The sequence below is a fragment of the Meriones unguiculatus genome, chromosome 1 (assembly GCF_030254825.1).
Source record: "Meriones unguiculatus strain TT.TT164.6M chromosome 1, Bangor_MerUng_6.1, whole genome shotgun sequence".
In the NCBI taxonomy this organism is placed as follows: domain Eukaryota; kingdom Metazoa; phylum Chordata; class Mammalia; order Rodentia; family Muridae; genus Meriones; species Meriones unguiculatus.
The window spans coordinates 173,065,618-173,086,031 of record NC_083349.1 but is presented as its reverse complement, the minus strand read 5'-3'; the positions used below and the strand labels follow the sequence as shown (position 1 = coordinate 173,086,031).

At 41.3% G+C, this 20,414-nt stretch overlaps 1 protein-coding gene across 2 annotated transcripts in view; it reads right to left on the bottom strand.

The window, feature by feature from the left end:
- Positions 1–790: 790 nt before the first annotated feature.
- The window catches only part of Cdon (cell adhesion associated, oncogene regulated), an 82,526-nt gene continuing 62,902 nt past the window's right edge, over positions 791–20,414 (bottom strand). Inside the window, exons 16-20 of one of the 2 annotated variants that reach the window (XM_021656271.2) lie at positions 18,231–18,452; positions 16,145–16,425; positions 13,082–13,161; positions 3,870–4,129; positions 791–3,243 (exon numbers count right to left, since the gene is read on the bottom strand). In XM_021656271.2, coding sequence (XP_021511946.1) covers positions 3,080–3,243; positions 3,870–4,129; positions 13,082–13,161; positions 16,145–16,425; positions 18,231–18,452 — 1,007 coding nt within the window. In that variant the 3' untranslated portion in view covers positions 791–3,079. Of the gene's footprint in view, positions 3,244–3,869; positions 4,130–5,749; positions 5,934–13,081; positions 13,162–16,144; positions 16,426–18,230; positions 18,453–20,414 lie in introns of those variants that run through there. The other variant, XM_060371562.1, reaches the window with a different exon arrangement.

The following is a 20,414-nucleotide window of genomic DNA, read 5'->3' as shown; positions in this document are numbered from 1 at the left end:
GCCTTGGTCTTCAGAGACTGAGTCTATACAAAGAGAACCCAGCAAAAACTATTTGACAACAAGGTCACTTCAACAGTTTAGAATAACACAATTAACCTATACCTTGTACAGCGCTTTTCACTAAAGTCAGCACATAATTGAAAAACACAACCAGGGAGAGGTGACATGATTTACTAGGACCAGGTTAAGTTTAATCCACAACATGAAGTGGCCCTACCGACTTCATGGTCACTGAGCCTATTGAAGGCCAAACCTCTACAGGGTTGGGAGAGGGAAGGAGTGGGGTGAGGGTAAGGACAGGGTGCCAAGGAGAGACTCTCGAAGATGAAATGCTCAGCAAAGAACTCTGCTGGTTTGGGATGAGGGCAGACAGAGGGAAGCCCCACCAGCTGCAGTCGGAGCCTCACCGAGAAAGGATGCAGCAGGGGTGGACAACGGCACATGTTCTGGACTGGCTCCACAGAGAGTGAACCTAACACTTCCACAAAGCAGGTGAGTGGAGGCAGGGGTGGTGGATCAGGAAAACTGGGCTCCAGGGCAGGCTCTAGCACCCTCATGAGCTCGGAATTTCATGCCCGCTCTGTTTGCTGTGGGGTTGGATGCGAGAACACGAACAAACAGGGAGCTAAATACACAGTAGTTCTCCGCAAATGCACGCTATGCCCACATTTTCCTATGGCCTCTTGATTCCTGGGGAAGTGACACTCACTAGGACCATTTCCGGTGACGGTGTAGGGCATGAAAGTTCAGAGAAACTCACACTAAGGAGAATTCAAACTCCTAAAGGCAATTATATAGATTTATATTTATATTTATATATCTCAATATATAAAGCCATTTTTATAAATAAAATACAATAAAAGGGATAACACTTAAAACAGCGTTACTAATCATAAATAAAGCAGTCCACAAGGAGATTGCCCTAAAGATAAAGTCATTTTTCTATTCCTCATGGGCAAGCCCCATGTCAAATTCAATCTTTAAAAGCAGTTCTGATCTAAGACGCATGCCAACACACTTGTTTCACGAGTCACGGTGACCAACTGACCGGCCACAGACATCTGCTTCCTGCTTTCCTGAACCCCCCTCTGAGACAGCTTTGTTCTAACTCAACTGGCAAAACACACAGTGTGTCTCTATGTCGAGCGCACTAGGACTTTGTCCTTTGCAAGTCACAGATGTAAGGCTACGGCAGCTAGCTGCCTCCCAAACTAACTGCAGCTCTCTTCTACTACAGACACGAACCCTGGGATCGTCGAACTCACTTCTACAGCCCCCGCTACCCTGCTATGGGGTTCTATTCACTGCATCTACAGGGGTAACTCTTGTGTAGTGGCCCTGCTGAAACAGCACATTTCCACTAACAGTTCTATTTATAAAAGATACAGACGTATGTAAGGGAATACTGACAAGTTTATATAGAGTTGATTACTTCAGTTTCTTATTCACTTTCGCTGCAATTTGTGGGAAACTAAAGCAAAATGTATCCTAGGATTGTTTGATTCCACATAAAGAGGATAATTTTCTGGTTTTGTTTCCCAAGGGATACACCATCTAAAAACAGAGCAGCGATCCATCAGGGCCTGGTTCAAGCTACAAAATGCATTTGTAGTGCCTAGGGTTTCTGTTTTACACATTTGGAGGGAGAAAAGAAAAAAAAAAAAGCCTTCCAAAGGCAGCTGTAATGCCCTTGTCACTCAGAGAACAGTAACTGTGATGTACAGACCCTGCTGACCAGAGCCTGAGCTCACAAACCCATTCTTCAAACTAAGCCTTTCCTGACACTCTGCTGTGGTTTGGATACTGTTTTCCAAAGGCCTACGTGTTACAGGCCGGATTCCCATGGCAGCATGTCTAGGAGGTGGTAGAATCTTGAACAGGGGACCAGTGTGAGGTCTTCAGATCACTGGAAACATGTTCTCAGAGGGACCTGTGCACTCTGCTCCTGTTCTTCATGTCCTACCTGTGGCTTAGAGTATAAGCTATTTTGCTCCACCATGCATAACCACCATGATATGCTCCCTCAACACAGGTCCTTTCAACTACAGACTAAAAGTTCTAAAAGTGGGAGCCAAGATAACCTTTTCTACTTAGAAGGTAGTCACCTCAGGTGTTCTGTTGTACTGGCAGAGCTTACTCAAGCATGCTCACTCCTGTCTTCCAGGATATTGCCTATGTTGGAAGTGACAAAAATGACAATCTTCAATTGGTGTAGCAACGTGAGCACAATGGAATAGAATGAAGAGCTTCACGTAAATAGGTCCCTTCAGGCCCCCTCTTTCTTCTTCTTTTTCTTTAAGCTATCACTTTAAGTCTTTTTTTTGTACATACCCTTGCAAATAGTGCAAAGAGCTCATGGTGACTATTTTGTAAATTAACGTAATTAAAGCAGTGGGCCATGAAGGCATTAATTTTCTTTCTGAATGTGGTTCCCTTTCTACATAATGCAATAATCCAATCAGACCTTACATACTTCCATGTTCATAACACTGGCTAATTGATCATTACTTTTACCCAGGTACAGGGAGAAAATAAGTCGATATTAGCCCTTTTCTGGAAAGCAGTCATAAAATTTGTCAGCTGAGTTTGCAATTATAAACATATGATCACAACTACAGTTGATTTCTAAATGTTCTCAGAAAGTCTGATAACATGGGAAAAGTGAAAGTTTTCCATCCAGAAATGACTGGTGGCAAACTCCAAATTGGCTTGGGCAATCCTCCTTCCCACAACTAAATAGGCCAAAAGATGGGACCCAGCACAAGTTCCTACTGCCATTAAAGGTTCTGGGAAATACAAAATGATCCCCCTCTGCTCCAGATGATTGAAAACTATATTTAAAAAGTAGGGTGAGGGGGTTCCTATTGAGGGAGAGAAAGAAATGGAAGAGGGAAAACTTAAGGCATAAATAATATAAAAGGGCACACATTTTTAAGATACATTCATGACATTACTGCTACAAAAAATAAATAATGATTTTCTCTGATTTGAATTAATGTCCTTCACACAGTTTGTCCCCAGGCCTGTGCTGTGCAGTTGCTGGCTTGCAGTGGGAATGTCAAGAAGCCTGTGTGCGTGCTCAGGTCTCTTGGGCTTGCTGAAGGACTGATGACAACCCATCCAGAGGAAGGCCAGGAGGAAACCACGCTGTCTTCTCAGTGCAGTCCTCCAAGACAGGTGACAAAATAAGGGGATTCCAACTTAAAACTTTTTCCTCTGCTTCTGAATGCGCACTGCTATCTCCTGAAAAGCAGGGAGATTTGGATACATTACAGACTAATAAACGATCTTCACACGGCTGTTTCTGAAAACAGTATGTCAAGTAAACACACACACACAAAAAGGCCACTTAGATTTGGGTTGAATCTGAGAAGAAAGTACATTTATAAAATCAAATTTTCATGAGTTACTATATAAGTCATTTTGAAAAATTAAATTGATTTCCCCTTAAAAGCCCCTAAAAAAGCACCTTAAATAAAGCTTATAGCTCCTACAGCGAACTCAAAGAAATGCAGGGCCCATCCTCACAAAATGCACTGTCCCAGCAAGTCCTCTGCTATGGTACTAATGAGCCCACACTGGTTTGGATAACTTCCCCTAATGCAATGGGATTAGCAAGCTGAGCCATCTATTGCTATACCACCCTGAGCGTGTTGGCAGGGTCAGCTTTGGTTAGTATCTGGATGGGAGAGAATCTAGGATGAAGAATGTTCGAAGACTCTCTTATCCATTCTTATCTTTTCTTTAGGTACCCAACACTCCCACTTAAGTTTCCTAAGCTATCTGTGAACTGACCACAGAAAACTTCCTGATACAGTTCTCAGGCCACTGGAGAGCAGAAACGTAAGGAGCAAAATGCCTCCCTGTACCTCTGTTGAACTCCGCTGTGTCTTCTGTGGAATCAGAACTGACGTCACTTATGTTGTCCTGACAGCATGTATGCTGGGTAGGTGCTGCTGCCACACTGCCCTTGATGCTCTCCTTGGGTCCCTGGCCACAATCAGGAGTTGTGGAAGCTGGACACACAGGCACCTTCATGGCACTGAGGGGCTTCATTTCCAGGCCATCCTGAGGATAGGAGGCTACCACTGGGACCACAGGAAGGGGACTGTTGGTTTTGGTGAAACACCTGCAGAGTTTAAGCCAAGAAACAGAACTGAGTGTTTTAAACTGAATGTGTTAAAGCTTATTTTTAAATATAATGAGTATTTTATTTTTGCTAACTTTTAAGAATTATGCTTAAAACTAATAAACTCATTAGAATTTGAAATACCAAGACCCTGAAAATTACTGTTATAGCGTACAGTGATAGGAAAATGTAGCAAAGGAAAGCAGCCTAAGAACAGAACCTTCTATGAGGACCTGACCAACATACTTCCCTTTAGTCCACTGCCAGAAGACATCTTCCATTTCATTAACTAGTTCTTAAATACAGCACACAGAAATTAAAAAAAAACAAAAACAAAAACAAAAAACACCCAGCTACTTCAAGGAATGAGAACGAACAGAAAGTTTAGACACATGGCCACATGAGAGAAATGACCTTCTGATAATCAATATGAAAGGTGTGAATTCAGACGGTACATTGGTTCCTTTTTCTCATTGCTATAATAAAACACCCGACAAAGGCCACTTAAGAAAGGAAAGGTTTACTGTAGTTCCAAGTTCAAGGGTGCAATGCATCGTAATGTGGACATAGCTGGACACAGCATCTGCAGTCAGGATGCTGGTGTTTCATTTGCTTTCCCCTTTTGACTTATTCTGGGACTCCAGCCCATATTCAGAGTGGGTCTTCCACCTCAGTTTATCTAATCTAAGAACTCCCTCAAAGCCATGTTCAGAGGTTTGTCGCCTAGGTGATTCTAGAACCTGTCACCTGACAGACAATATTATCCATCACAGGTGGAAGAAACCTCCCTCTCAGCACTGGAAGAAACATACAGACTAGCCATTTCAAAGTAAAGAGTTTTAGGTTTGTTTTTTCCATTGCAGAATTAATTCACTTGAATTTATCAGTACTGAACATTTCATTTCAATTCCATTCTGCAATCATTCCCTGCCTCCAGCTAAGTGTTTTCAAACGAAAAGTTTGAAAACTTCTATTTCTTTGATTCTTCTGTCTCCTCCAATCGCTGTCATGCTCACTCTGCACATTTACCATTTAACATACTATGCTTTTTCAGACCTGAGGTTTCTATTTGGATTTTTCTCAGCCGAAACATCCATATTCCCTGGGTATTTACTTTCCTTGAAGCCCTTGAACATATTTATAATATCTGCTTAATGCTATTGTTTGCTAATGGCGATTTGACCCATCTCACGATCTGCTTCTACTGTCCTAGTGTCTCTCCCCACGGGGCACCATATTACTGTTTCCTTAGGCATACAGCAATTCTTTCTCAAACGATTTCTCCTTACTTTTCCTGGTTGTTTTACTGCTGTTGAATTCTGTCTCCTGACACATTCTTTCTCAGGCCCTTACCCCAACACTAGAGAAAGCCTTCAGGCGAGACCTGGACCGCCTCTGAAGGTGGGGCTCCAGTTTAGTTTCTTCCTGCAATGGTTACTCCTGAATACATCTTCTCATTGCCGTCTATTGAAGATCGAGCTGTTCCTCTGTTACTAGTACATTTTGTTAATTTCTAAAATTGGGACTAAGAAAAGTTTGAAAATGATACCATATTGGGTTTTGATGTAACACAGACAAGAAAAACATAGACGCAAGCAGGTATATGCTAGAAATAAATCATTTGAAAGAGTAAAGACCAGAATTCTTTATTTCCATCTTTTACACATGGGAGGGAAGGTTTCTAGGGCCAAAAAAAAAAAAGAAAAGAAAAGAAAAAAAGAAAAAGAAAGAAAAGAAAAGGAGTCCAATTCTGCCAGCTCAAGTCATTGGAAAGAGCATTCTGAGCAAGACGATACAGGCGAGTCTGAAAGAGAACAAGAAACCTGTCAGTAAATCCAGTCATTAATTTAAGTAAACCCAACTTCTAAGTTCAAATAGAAAAAATACACTAACTGTATAGTTAATGGAGTTCAGACACCAGGGATCTAATTTTAACTTTTGATAATATGGGAAAAACATGAATACGACCCACATTTTTCTGTGCAGGTCTTCAGCCAGTCTAAATGAAGGAACAGGGACAGGCATGAACACACTCGAATCAGAACCAGAGTCCTGGTTTGGACATGTCACATCAAAAGAGTAGGTTTTAATTCTGATTTGCTCTCTTCACTATTTTATTCAACTCAGTTTATTTATTTTTTTTTTTTGAGACAATTTTTTTTTTTTTTCCCCGTGTAGCCCTGGCTGTCCTGGACTGGCTTTGTAGATCAAGCTGGCTTTGAACTTACCGAGATCTGCCTGCTTCTGCCTCTCTGAGGGCTGGGATTATAGGCTCGTGGCACTGTGCCAACTTCCACTCAGAACTTTTGACAGTGTTCATATGATCAGTGTCTCCCTCCCGCATTGTATTATGTTGTTAGCCCCTCCCACTCTCCTACTCAGTGGACTGAGTTGTCTGGCTTTAAACTTCAGTCTCCCAGGGGTCAGGCAATAACTGTCCTCAATGTCACATAGCCAGGCACTTGTCCTTGATGGTGCCACTGTACTAAGTGAACTTCTGGCCACTGCTTCCCTTTCTCTGAAGGAATCTGAAGGTAATGAAAGGCACCAGGAATCTGAGTTAGAGGACAAAGAAGGATCAGAAAGAAAAGTTCATATAAAAGAAGTAAAGTTGAACTAAAGGGAAAACCGCCAGAATCTGAAAAAAAAAAAAAAAAATCAAGACAGGTCCCTATAAATATAAGCATTACAAGTAAAATTAATTCATAGAGCTAATGTGAACGAATTTCATCATGTTGAAATAACAAAATACCAGGGACTCACCAGACAGTGAAAGGCCTTCTTCCTTGCTCTTGGTTTTCTCTTTTCCTGTGCTCTTCTTTAAATTAAGGCATGTTGTAGAGGGAATTTGTGAATGAAGTCTAAGGGCTTTCAACATCATGATTTCTAAAGAACATTTGTCAGAGTGGCGTGCAGTTATATTCACGGGGCAGGCCCGGGGACCAGCGAGGCAGAAGAACAAGGGCTTCCACAGGGATGCCACTGATGAACGGTAATGTCCCGGGAGCACATATTAAACACATCTTAGCAGGAGAAAGTACAGCTTCTTGTTACATGTTCTGTAGCATGTGTTTTTTAAGTAAGTAGACCAGAAAGCCACACACTCCATTTTGAACTGTACCTCTCCCTCATCAGTGTCTGGTGGACAGTAATACTAAGTTACATTTGTAAAGTCTCTAGGACCCAGATTTCACCATGATAAAACACACTGATTTAAAATTTTCTAGTACATTGAATCTTGACTCAGAATCGGCAATTAACCACTCGGGTAACCAAACGTAAGCAATTGCACCTCCTTCCTGTTAGTGTACTTCCAGATGTCAGTGTCAGCAACGGGAAAACAGCCTGGACTTGAGCTGGGCATGTGGAGATAAAAGCTTATGGTCCATAGGGGGATGTGACCTCTCTTCTGAATGTGATCAGGGACAGCCCGAGGAAATGAGTCTGTCACTGGTAATGTCCTCAGACATTTTCTAAGGCAATCACCACAGAGTATCTGTAAAGATGTAAATTAAGAGACCACATCTCCACAGAGTGAAAAAGGACACAGCATTCACTGAGACTTTTACTAGAAATAAGAGGTAAATTGGGGTAGACCTTCTTTCCAAAAAGAAGGGATTGAGCAGTTAGAGATGTATCAGAGGTTAAACATCACTGCTTTTCAAACAAACAAACAAAGAATGTTGCTTCTGTCCAGTGCTGTTCAGTTCCCAGCATCAAATCAGATGGCTCACAACCACCTATAATTCCAGCTCTCCAGGCAATCCAACATCCTCTTCTGCCTTCCAAAGAAACACGTGGCGCAAAAAACACAGACACATGAATAAAATGTAATAAAATCAAATCTCAAACAAACAAAACAACAACACAAGGCTGGTTTTGTTCCCCTCAAAGTGGATAGATAACCATATGTAAAAGAAAAGCGGAACCTTGGACTTTTCTGCTTTCTTCTCTGGCATTATAGATAGTTCTGAGGTTGCTAAGTGGTCAGAAATACAAGAGGGGTTGGGTTATGAAAAACGGACTGCTAAGAGGAAGAGTTTAAGTATGGTAGACAATTAACAACCACCTCGGTCCATCAGACAGTCACTGGAGACTCCTATTAAAACAATATCCTCGCTTCATCTCTGCATCCCATTCTCATCTGAGCACATCTGACATTAGTTGTGGATGGGCACTCCCAGACTGAGCACATACAGACATTTAGGATTATCACTACACAAAAACTTGGCAGCCATCTGTAATATCTGATTTTCTAGACACTATCCCCAGTGGCTTTCTTTCTCTTGATTATCAGCCATTCAGCCTGGACTTCTTTTTCTTTCCCCAGATGAATTATAGACATTTTTTCCACGCTGATTTTTACTTCCTGCCCATTTCCAGTCTCTCTAGGACCCTTAAAGTTAATCTCTCATTCTTTCCTGATGGGACCTCTATTCACTCATCTGTGAATTTCATCAGTGTCTTCTCTACTCTCGCTTACAAATTATTGAGACTGATGTCAAATAGGCCCAATTTAATGTCAATTCCTTCCCATTAAACTAGCCAAGCAACTAACGAACCACAATTGATTGCATATCCAGAACTGTACCGTTTCATCTGCACTGAGGAGAAGAGAAAGGCAGAGAGAGTTTGATTTATCTGATTACAATCTGTTTAACCCTTGAAATGTGGGACAGCACAATGTTTTCTCAATTATGTCTTCAGTGGAGGGGGTGCTGACCAACACAATGGTTTCTCCATTACATAGTCAGCGGAGGGGACTGGCTCCCTGCATTCAACAGGCCTCCTTCAATACTTCACCAAAATCCTGAAAATGTTTTACTTTTCAGTTAAGAGAATACAGGAGGGCAGGCAGTCATTTACATGCCCTGGGATGCAGCAATCCCACCCCCACCCCAGACTGCTAGAGGTGCCTGCCATCCCTCTTACTGGTTGCTAAATTTTTGTTGTTGCTGTTTGTTTGTTTGAGTCAGGGTATCTCAATGCATCTCTGGCTGTCTTGGAACTCACTATGTAGACCAGGCTGGCTTCAAACTCACAGAGATCCTCCTGCCTCTGTCTTTGGAGTACTGGGATTAAAGATGTGTTACCACATCCTGTCTGTTTCCCAAACTTTTCACATCAGTACTCCAGTTAATAAGCGAGTCAACTTTACTCTCCTGAGTTACTGTTCAAATAGGGGAATGGGAAAAGGAATTCATCAAGGTAAGCAACAACTGTTTTCTTAAAGCTCTACTCTAAGACATGCATTTCGGTTTTAAACCTGAGAAGGCAGAGGAAAAGGAGGAGCAAGTTGCAGGGCAGGTGAGATGCTCTATAGAGAGACTCTAAGCGAGCCCTACCTAGTTCTTACTCGCCTGTGGAACAGAAACTTCCAGGGCTAACCCAGATCTCCCACAGCACACTGCTGGGCAAGGAGCTCTTTGTTTCCTAGCTTTCTTTTCCTATGCTGTTTCCTAGAGAGATGGCTGTATCTGGCAACCTACACTCACCCTTTCCCTAGCCTCTTCAACAAGCTGTAGTGTCTTACTTATCTATAAAGTCTCAGTCCCACACTGCCTCTCACCTTCCAAACTATGCCTACAGTGTTCTTGAAGGCCACAGTTTTAGCTGCTTAAAAATCCTTCACTGACCTGCTGTGGCTCTAGAAGACACGGTTTCATTAACCTTTTACTTCTGGTCCTTTTCTTTAATATTTTCTAGGAACATCAACCTTTCTTAAGTTATGTGGGGAATTTGGGCCTCCTGCTTTAAAGAATCCACATAAAGAGAGCACTCGGCTTGGAGAGCGTCAAACCCAACTTGCCTCCTTTACCTCATTTTATAAATTCTTCATAGTTAGCAGAATGCTACCTGCTTAGGGAAGTCTCGTATTGCCTTTTCTTTTCTTTTTGTGGATCTAGTTTTAACTACATTTTCATCTTTATGATGTTGTTTTGGAAAACACTAGACCAGGAGCCCCAACAGGCAGGGACGAGCCTGTTTGCTTAGTTCTATATCCCCTGCACCTCTGGCTCACTGCAGACTGGCATCAAATGTATGCTGAATGAACAAACCTTCCTTTGCTTTCTCATTCTCCTTTCCTCATTTCCATTATTCTTTGAAGATATTACCAAGGCGGTGAGAAAAAAAAAAAAGATAAGTAACATCTTAGAAAAAGAATGAGTGGTTGAATTTCAAAATAAACAAAAGCAAATCAACAGCTCAAGTAATGTGTAAAATTAACCAGCCAAGGCTATGGTCTTCTTTAAAATTTGAAAATATCAAACTGCAACTATAGGTACAGTTTGAAAAAAATGTGAAATGGATGTTCCTACATCTGTATTGCAGTCTGAGCAACTCCACCCCAACAGCAGCATTCTTGCCCATCTCCTTAACTGGCAACAACTGGTATCAGAGCCTGAAACACCTGAAACCAAATTCCTCACTTCTTTTCAATGTATGGCTTTATTAGATTGCCTATTTCTATGCTCACCACCAATCACCAAGCAGGTCAGTCACATATGACAACGTCTATATATTTGGAATCTTCTTTTAAAAACATTATATTAAATTATAAAAAACATTTGTTTGTTTAGTTGTTGTGGGTGTATACATGGGACATGGCACATGTATGGAGGTCAGAGGACAACTCGTGGGAGTTGGTTCTCTCCTTCCACCAGGCGGACCCTCGTTAATCAGGTAGCCAGGCCAGGCGGCAAGCACCTTAACCAGTGGCACCATCTCACCTGCCCTAATTTTTTTAGATCCCTATCAGGCAATGGTTGAGTCATGATGCCAACTTGAGAATTTCACTCCCCCTCTCTAACACAACCTATGCACACCACTATGTGTCAAGCAGAAACATGTCTCTGGACAGACCACACTCCTCAAAAAGCTTCGTGTGAATTAAGCCACTACTTGATCTGTTTCTCAGCATTTAACACATGGCAAGATCACAGGTTTAAGCAGTGGCAAAGCACAAGACTACTTACTCTTAGACCAAGGATCCCCTAATTACAACATTGTAATGCGTAAGGAGAGTTGAGATCTGTGACGACTGCAAGAACCACGAAGGATGGAACAAGACGCAAAACCACTTGTTAAAGTAATCCGCCTGATTTCTACCATGTGTCAGCCAGCTTCATGAACTTCCTCTGTAGTGTTTGAGAAACAGTCTTGCTCTGTAGCCCAAGCTGACCTTACACCCATGGCAATCGGACCTTCTCAGCCTCTCAAGTGCAGGATTACTGGCAGGAGCCCCCACACCTGGGCTTACAAGTTCTTTCACATGTTTTCTTAACAAATTGTGATAGTCTGTGGCAACTCTGAATGAAAATGCACTTTGACACATGAACATTTTCAAAATGAGTGTCATAGAACTGAAATATGTAGCTCTTAGTACACAAAATAGGCAGACAGCTCTTGCTAATATATAAGCCTTTACACGGCAGGTAAACACGAAAAAGTAGCAATGATTTATTGCTCTGTTTTGAGAACTTCTAAAACAATGTACTTTTTGTTTTCTGAGACAGATCTCGCTATGCAGGCTTGCTTTCATTCCAGCACAGCCCAGCCTGCCTGCCTTAAAAGGGTACACTTTAGATACTTTAGATTGCATGGTTGGCTAGATTTTCCTGGTGTCACTAATTCCCAGGGGTAACTCTTAACCTTTTCCTTCGTTTAAAAGCTACAGATTGAACCCTTCTTGATAATGCATGATCCAGACTTCAAGCTACACTCCAGGTATTTTATGTACTAAGTTTTCTAGTTAGAGAATTTTTAGGACTATGTAATTCAATACCATCGTTATGGAAAAGGACTAAGATTTCTGATCCAACTTCAATAATCCTTTTGAATTGATATATACAGAATTACATAAAAGAACTTAGAGGCCCCACCCCCCTATATCAGGCTGGCCTTGAACCTAGAACTCTCCTGCCTCAGCCTTGCAAGTAGCTAGGATTGAAGGCTTATACTATCAGGTCCAGCTAAAAATCAAGATTCTTATCCAAATGTCTAATATTTCTTTGCAATTAACAGCTAATATATATTTAAGGTAATAGTATGGAAGCTTTCTGCTATTTAGTGTATCATAGTTGGTGAAATTCTGTTTGTGTTTGAGACAGGGTCTTACTATGTAGCACAGGCTGGTCTTGAATTTTTAACTCTCCTGATCACAGCTCCCAAATTTGGGGACAACAGGTTACTGAGATTATAGACATGTGACACCATGCCTATTTTCTGTTACCCTTTAAGTTCCACATGCACACACGTGTACCCATACCCATGTCTACACACACACACACACACACACAATTTTGTTGTGTTTTTTGTTTTGTTTTGAGACAGGGTCTCTCTATGTAGCTTGGCTGTTCTGGAACTCACTGTGAAGACAAGGCTAGCCTTGAACTCACAGAGATCACCTACCTCTCCATGTTGAGTGCTGGGACTAAAGGCATACATTGCAATGGCCCAAATACAATTTTTCTTAAGTACTTTAAGATTTTAAGAATTAAGGAAAGAAGAAGAAAAGGGAAGAGAAGAAAGAGGAGGAGGTGAAACACTGCAAAAACTAGTAGGAAAATTTCAACAACATTATTATGGAAAACTACCATATAAACAGGAGATCGTTTTTGTTTTGCTTTGCTTACTGCTTGAACATAATCAATTGCATTTATCCTCATCCCAACACAGATGTCAAAATAAGAAATGGGAAAAGGCAAAAACTATATATGGAGAGGAACCCTACCCTTCAACAACACTGTTAAGAAACAAAGCTGTTGGTATTATTACTGTATGTCTAAAGAAACTGAGGCACAGAAAAATAACAATTATAGCAGATTAAAAAAAATACAATAGCTTTACACTGAGGATGGTGGAGTACTGTGTAGGAGGCTAACTGTAGGGAACCAGTGAGGCAGCAGCACAGAATGGTCACAGCAATGTGGCTGGGCACAGTTAACATACCTGTTGTTGTTCCGGCAATTCCGACAGTTAAGGCATTCCAAGGGGTCAATCTGAGGGACTGCTGTGTACATTCCTCCTCCCTGGTCACGACAACATTCAAGGAGAAAGAAAAGAAGAGGCTGAAGGGGCCAGAGACCATTTGCCAAATACGCAAATACACATCGATAACAAAAGGGTGTGTGGTACATTTGCAAGTATTACATTGCCTGAGCAATGTAAAACTTATTCACAAGTGAGCCCTGCCGGTGTTACACTAAAGCTGAACTGCCACATTCCTCCAGGTACTTCTTTACTAGAAAAAGGCAAGTAAATGGAGGGAGGTCAGTCACTTCCCTTCAGTATTTCAAATTTATGCCTTAAGATATATTATGCATCATAAGCGCCGACTCATGTTTTCTTTTCTAGCAGTCATGGAAAAAGCTTATGTGATGCCAGTTAGAGAGACAGGGTGTAAAGTTTGTTTGAATGATGTCACAAGATCAACCCATCTTCATTTTCCTGTAATTATTTCGATTAGGTCTGTTCACTGGACGGCAGTTTTAAAACGTCATATTTTTCCAGATGGAGTGGACTCTCAGCCAGCAATGACTTGGAGGGAATATTAATATTCTGGTGTTGCTTTTGGCGGAAACTCCTCGGCAATTAAGAAAAATGCCCAGATTAACACATACCTCATTGTAAAATGTTCACTTGACATACAGAATGGCAAACAGGAAGTTAAAGACTGACTGGCCTTAGAATCAGAGTTCTGCGTTCTGAAGAAAAACAGCAGAGCTGAATGTGAAGGGTGGGAGGGGTCGTTACAGTGTGCCCACACCTCAAGCAGACCTTCAAGGTTAGAAAAGGTTCAGGCAATTGCTTTTGCTTTTACTTCTCATTTCATTTATCTTGTAACATCAGCCAGTACCTAAGCAAACCAAGACTAGAAACTTCTTTCAGTAACCCTGATCCACCTAACAACAGGAATGATTAGGAAAACAGAGAGAGAACATCCCTAGACTACAGTCAGTCCATGTGTGCAGACTCCACAAGTTTAGAAAAATGATGCCGGTTACAAGAGCTGCTGAACTTGTCAAAGTCAAAGTGATTTTCATGATCACTAGTACAATTTTAATTTATTTATTTCTTCCCTTTTAGAAGAGTAAGAAAATGAAGAGTTTAGAATCACAGCTGGCAACTTCTAAAACTGTGTACCTAATGGGGCAGTTATCATTTAAATGGCAAGTCAGCTCTGAAAACCCAGAGATCCGTGTTGGAAGCATCAGTCTTAGGAACTTATAGGAAGAGCAGTGCTGTTCCAAGCTGAATGCTTTCTCTGTCAGCTTCCTTGACTGAGGCTAGGTAGGAGTGGACTAGGAATAGTTTTTAGAAAGTCTGAAGGCAAGCCATGAGTTGTTCCACAAAATAATGAAATTATTATCTTTTGGTAATAATACACTTTGTAGAATGTATAAACATTTAGTCACACAAAAACCACAGGTTTTTAGCTTTATGATATAAATGTATCTTAAAGTTTTGTGGTGGTGAGAGTTTTGGTTTCTTTAAAAACCCAGTTATGTTATATGATTATGTTCCTGTTTTAATCCTGGCTGTTTCAGTTTGTCCATAGCCGTTAACTATGATTGTCTCATGCTCTGAGCGCCGCGGTTTTTGATAGCTGCAGATAGATTAATTCTGGTGACTCTGGAGAGGGTATGAATGGGAGAGTCCTGTGCACTGCCCCCCCACCCGGTCCCTGCTGCTGTGTTTGCTGTTGCATTTGCTGGATTGCTGGGTATTCTGATAATGAAGACTGGACTTGCCCAAAGGAACCCAATGCCCCTAAACAGCAAGAATTAGTCTAAAGAGGTCTGTGGCCTCTTTTTCCCTCTAACCTTCTTTCAACCCTTCCTAGAGTTGTGGAGTTGGAAGGGATTAGGGTGGAATGAGGATTGGTGGTAGACATAAAAACCCGAAAAAGAATGCCTACATTTTGTTTTGTAACTCTAATATTCCAATATCTTTACTAAATTGAAGATGGAAAAACAACTTTTACAGATTGTAGCAACTGTCTTTGAATCAGAATAATAGTAAAAACTAAACCAATGTTTAACTTGATCAACTAAACAAATTACCTGATTAAAAGATAAAACGGATACCCAGCCAGAGACTATAATAGATCAAACTTCTTTGTTCAAGAACTCTATAAGCAACATTATCTAAACTATGCCAGTCATTCTAGTCCCATCACAAAAGACAAAATGTGCTAACCTTCTCACAAATAAGGAAGTTTCAAGGGCTTGCAACAGAACTCCTTGTGGCTAAAGAATGCTAATACTCTAAAATGTAAAAGCTTATACAGTTACAGGGTTTAAGAAAATACTAGACAAAACAAACTCATGATGGTTCAGAAGTCATCAGCCTGTGGAGATCATCTGCACGTTCTTCATAAAGCTGGATGTGTTATTCAGTGTAGAACACTTGCCTAATATAGGGAAGCCCCAGGGGATACCTCCAGCACAGAACAGAGAATCTGAGTTATATCCTAGCATCTGGAGATTTTTACCTATATTTACAAGTGTTCTGAAAGGTCAAGAAGCTGAGCAGCACCAGGGCCTACACTGTGTACTACAGTAGCAGGGACAGAACTGGACTTGCTTCTTCAATGGGGAGCAGCAGCCACCAACCACCTCCTTCCACAGGGGCATCCCAGTGTGCTTCAGTCCAGTCTTCCCTCTGCCAGACTTAACAGCATTTGAGTCCTCAGACTCAGCTCCAAGGAAATCAAATGCCTGGTCTTTGCTCAGCAGTGTTTCCATTTTGTTTCAAGAATAACTTCCAATGTGTTCTTTCCTGCATTCTACTTTGTGGTAAATAATTTAAAACTAGATGAAGCTGGCAAATATAGCTTTTACTGATGTCAGAAAACCAACGATTCCTCTGGATCTGGAGCTACTAGAGACACGGCATACCCGCGTGCATGACTTACGAGGTGCTTACAGAGAAAGAAGTCAAGATCACCAGTCCTGTCACCCTGCTACCCTGCCACCCAGAGAAGCAATCATTTATAATGAGGTCTCTTACATTCACTAGATGGTGAGGATGCTCAAACTCCACACACGTCCTGGTTAGCGAGTTTGTGTGTGCAGAGTAAAGCCCTCCATTTATGCTTCCATTCAGGATCCCGTTGACTCCATTGGGGCCTTTATGGTGGAGATGAGAACAGCCATTGCTGAGGCTGCCTTTGCTGATGAAGCCTCCATGAACACTCCCATTGATCCGGGCCGTTCCTGAGAGTGTGGTGTACTCTACCATCTGTCTATTAATCTCAGACCCCTGGTAGAGATATCCTGGAGGATCATATTCTGTTAAAAAGAACAAACAAGCCCAGAAGGAAAAGCAAAGTCAGATACTGAAGAAAAATACCTTCCTGCTGAGAACTTTTATTAATGAAATCACTAAGAAACTACAAACAAGACTAAAGTAAAGCCTGCTGAACTATTCTCACAAAGCTTTGGTTAAATTGTTGCTGTTACATCTTTTTACAGTGACTCTGCTAACTGAAGGAAAAGTTTACAGGGAGAAATCACTCCCAAGGGAATAAATCATGAAGAAGCAAATCATCCAAATGATGGCAATGGTTGAGTAGGAGTGCTTAGATTCCCACGCACTTCAAGAGTTCAAAACAACTGTCAGAATAATGAGTAAAAAAACCAATGCTTTAAATAGCAGGAAGCACCATTTCTAGGTAAAAACAGGATGATAGGTGTCCATTTGCTCGCTATTCAATAGCTCCTGCTATCTTCATGTATGCCAAGGGTGTGAGGTACCAAAGGCAAAAAAGGTGTTTCTGTTCCTTATGTTAAAAGCACTTGAGCAAATTCTGATTTCCAGAGGGACATCTGCCAGATACATTTAGGAAAAGCTACAATACCCCTGAGAATCCTAGCCTCAACACTATCCCGATCTGTTGCCTGGTTCTCCCTCACTCCTCTCCTTCTCCTTGTCTTGTGCTTTCCTCACAGATGTGTATCTTCCTGTGTACCTAACCTGTGCTCCTTCAGAGGCCCTATAGTCTTATCAGTTACCTCCATTGTTTAGCAAAGGGTCTGACAAGCAGGAGACAATGAGTTTCATCTGGTGGCATAAATGGCTGAATAAACACTCTCATGATGACTTTTTATTTTGTAAAGATATTTATCATCACAAAGGAAAATGGCTTCTTATCAGATCAGTCTTGCTCAGATGACTTACAACAATATTTTACTATTCAACACACTCAGAATTTAAATAACACGTTAGAACCACTTAGAATAAGGTTCAATCAAATGGCACAAACTTTGCTGCCCGACATCCCCAATCCGGTCGTGTCTTTTTAGGAAGTTGCTGTCTGATCAAAATGGATGATTTTTTTTTTTTTCCATGAGCTTAAAAGAATTGGACAATGGTCCCTGGAATTACTTGTCACTATTGGTTTCCTCTTGCTTTTCTTTTATTTCCTTATTCTTGAGCCAAACAGGAGAATCTTTCCCTCACCAAAATCTGATATCCCTGCTTGATTTGGTCATAGTGTTTCAAATAGTGGGGAACAGGACAGGAAGGGTGTTGGTACTGAAACAACACCATCATCAACATTACAATCACACCTCTTACTTGTGGTATTTGTGAGACAATACACAGAGTCGTTTGGGTAGAGCAGTTACAGATGCAGGCACATCTTATCTCCGCTCATGACAACCAATGACAGTAACTCAGAACACTCTTCACTACCTTCCTTTCCATCAAGCCATTTCTGTTTCCTGTTGACTAGACTTGCACCAATATGAAGACATTCCTACAGTGATTCCAGAACTGATGTTCAAGTACTCATCCTCTTTGGTGGTCCAACAAAGCCAGGCTTTCCCAGCACCAAGACAGCTCTGTTTACTCAGAGACCTGCTTAGCTTTGGCTTTGGTGTTTACTTCTACTGGGCAATTTAATTTGATGCTCCACTTACTTTGGCTGGCAGCATGAATGGTTGTAAAGTCACCTCCCCTGAGTGGAGAGTATCTCAGAGCTTTCATTCCATGGCACAAATACATGAGAGTGTTATGAATCAATATTTATTCTGACAATATTTTTTCTACCCATCTTTAGAAAAATATAAGGAAATACTTATAAATGACTCACTCTGTACGGCATTCTGTTGGCGACTTTTCCACAAACACAGTGCAATGAAAACCATAAGAATGAGGACCATAACACCAAGCACACAGCCAACGATGAGGTACAACATATCACTGCTCCTGGCAGGGCTGGTTGCAGGCCCCACGTTCCCTCCATTTCCTGAAGAACTGGGAGGGGTACTCAGCTCCTTCATGGGATACTCTGAAGCTCCAGGAACACGCTTCACTGGATGAAATATTTAAAAAAAAAATTAAGTTAGAGTGAATACAGAGTTTACGAAATAGACTCTCCGAAGGAGGTCTGGCTAGAAATGCAAGCCGGTCTGTTTAGACTCCTCACAGAGACGATCTGACCACCAATGAGTCATAGAGAGGGATCCAAATCTGAAATTCTGATCTGCCAAAGTTTTGGTCCACAAATTTTTGAGAAATTCTAAGAGCCAAGACACATACAAATTGGTTTGACCTAAACAGCTGTATGATAATCCGCTGAACTGTATTTGCAGAAAACTCCCAGGGTTGAAATAAAATACTGCAACTTATAGACAGAAAACAAACAAACAAAAACAAAAACAAACAAAACCCCCCTTTCTATGTGATATATTTTCCTCTGAATAAGACTTGGAATTAGTGTTTTATTATTCTACCATGTAAAAAAGGAATTATCAACATTAAACAATTACCTTTGAACTACAATAGCAATTACAAACCCCACATGCATCCTATAAGCATCCCCAATGAAGCCTACTAGAGTCAACTGTCTCTTAGCTACTTCTTGGTTATTCTGAGCAACTGTGATCACAAGTGATATTTAACAAGTGTGATGCCAACTTCATTCTCCCACCTGCAAGTCCCGTGTTCTTACTACTCTAAACATCATAATTAAGTCCCACTCTGTCATAAGCTGAGTATGGTGACCTACAGCCCATTCCCGTATGCCAGGATCCCTAGGTATAAACCAAGCCCTACCACTTGTATCACTTTCACCTCCACAAACCTGTTTCTGTGTTCAGAAAACAGAGAGACACAAAAGAGCTCCATCTTAAGGCTGTAATGAAGAGTGCTATGTTTTGTTTGGCTGTCTCCAAACCCTTGTAGGAATGTAACCTCCATGCTAACAACATTAAGAAGTAGAATTGGTGATTAGGTTGTAAGGGCTTTATCCCCACTGAAAAATCAACGTCATTATTCTAAAGGTGGGTTGGTCATATAAAAATGGGTTTGAATTTGGACCCTTTTGTTTGGTCCCATTCACTTGCTCTTCCACCATGCTCCGATAAAGCATTGGAGGCACTATGCTCTGTCCTCCCAGGCTCCAGTCAATAAATTTCCACCAGCTGTAAACTACAGCTGATAATGAAGTGTGCCATTCTGAACACAGCTGTAAGACTAGAACACACATTACGACACTGTTTCAGTCTCTTCCTTTTTGGCAGTGCCAGGGATGTAATGCACCACTTTTCACATGCTAAGCAGGTACCCTCTGAGCTACAACTCTAAACCAGTACTGTTTCATATTGCACCTGGTAAGATGTATGCACAGGTATGTGTGTGTGTGTGCACATGTGTTTTCTGATGCCCCTCAGAAGCCAGAAGCCAGTTGGATCCTCTGGAGCTGGAGTTATAGCACGTGTGAACCACATAACATAGATGCTGGGAACCAACTGCTGTGCTCTGTGAAAGAGCAGCCTCTCCAGCTCTGCCTGGTAAGATTTTTAATGTCTTGAGTAGAGAGATTACATACTTTGTTTGATTACTGTGAGGATCACAGCACTCTAGATACAAGCAAGAGATCCTCCCGAGTCCATTACAGTATCTGCTTTAGAGAGGTATTCGGATATAGGCTACCCAAATGAAATTCAAGATCAGGTTTAGGTGAACAGATGTTTAATGTGGATTTTAATGGGAGAGTTTTTCAGCAAAAAGACTCATGATTGAGAATTTATAAGAGGGAACTAAGCCTGGCTTTGCAACTCAATACCGAGTCTTTGTTTCCTTGTTTTATTCATTCCCTCAATTTCAAATAAAAACCGTAGCAGGCACTGACAGCTACTCTGAATATTCAACAACTTCCTTCTTCCATGGTACCTAAGTCTTCTTTAAAGGTTCCTTCTTAAGGACTGTGGATATAGCATACAAACCCTTGATTTGAACCCCAGAACCACATAAACTGATTATAATATTGCAT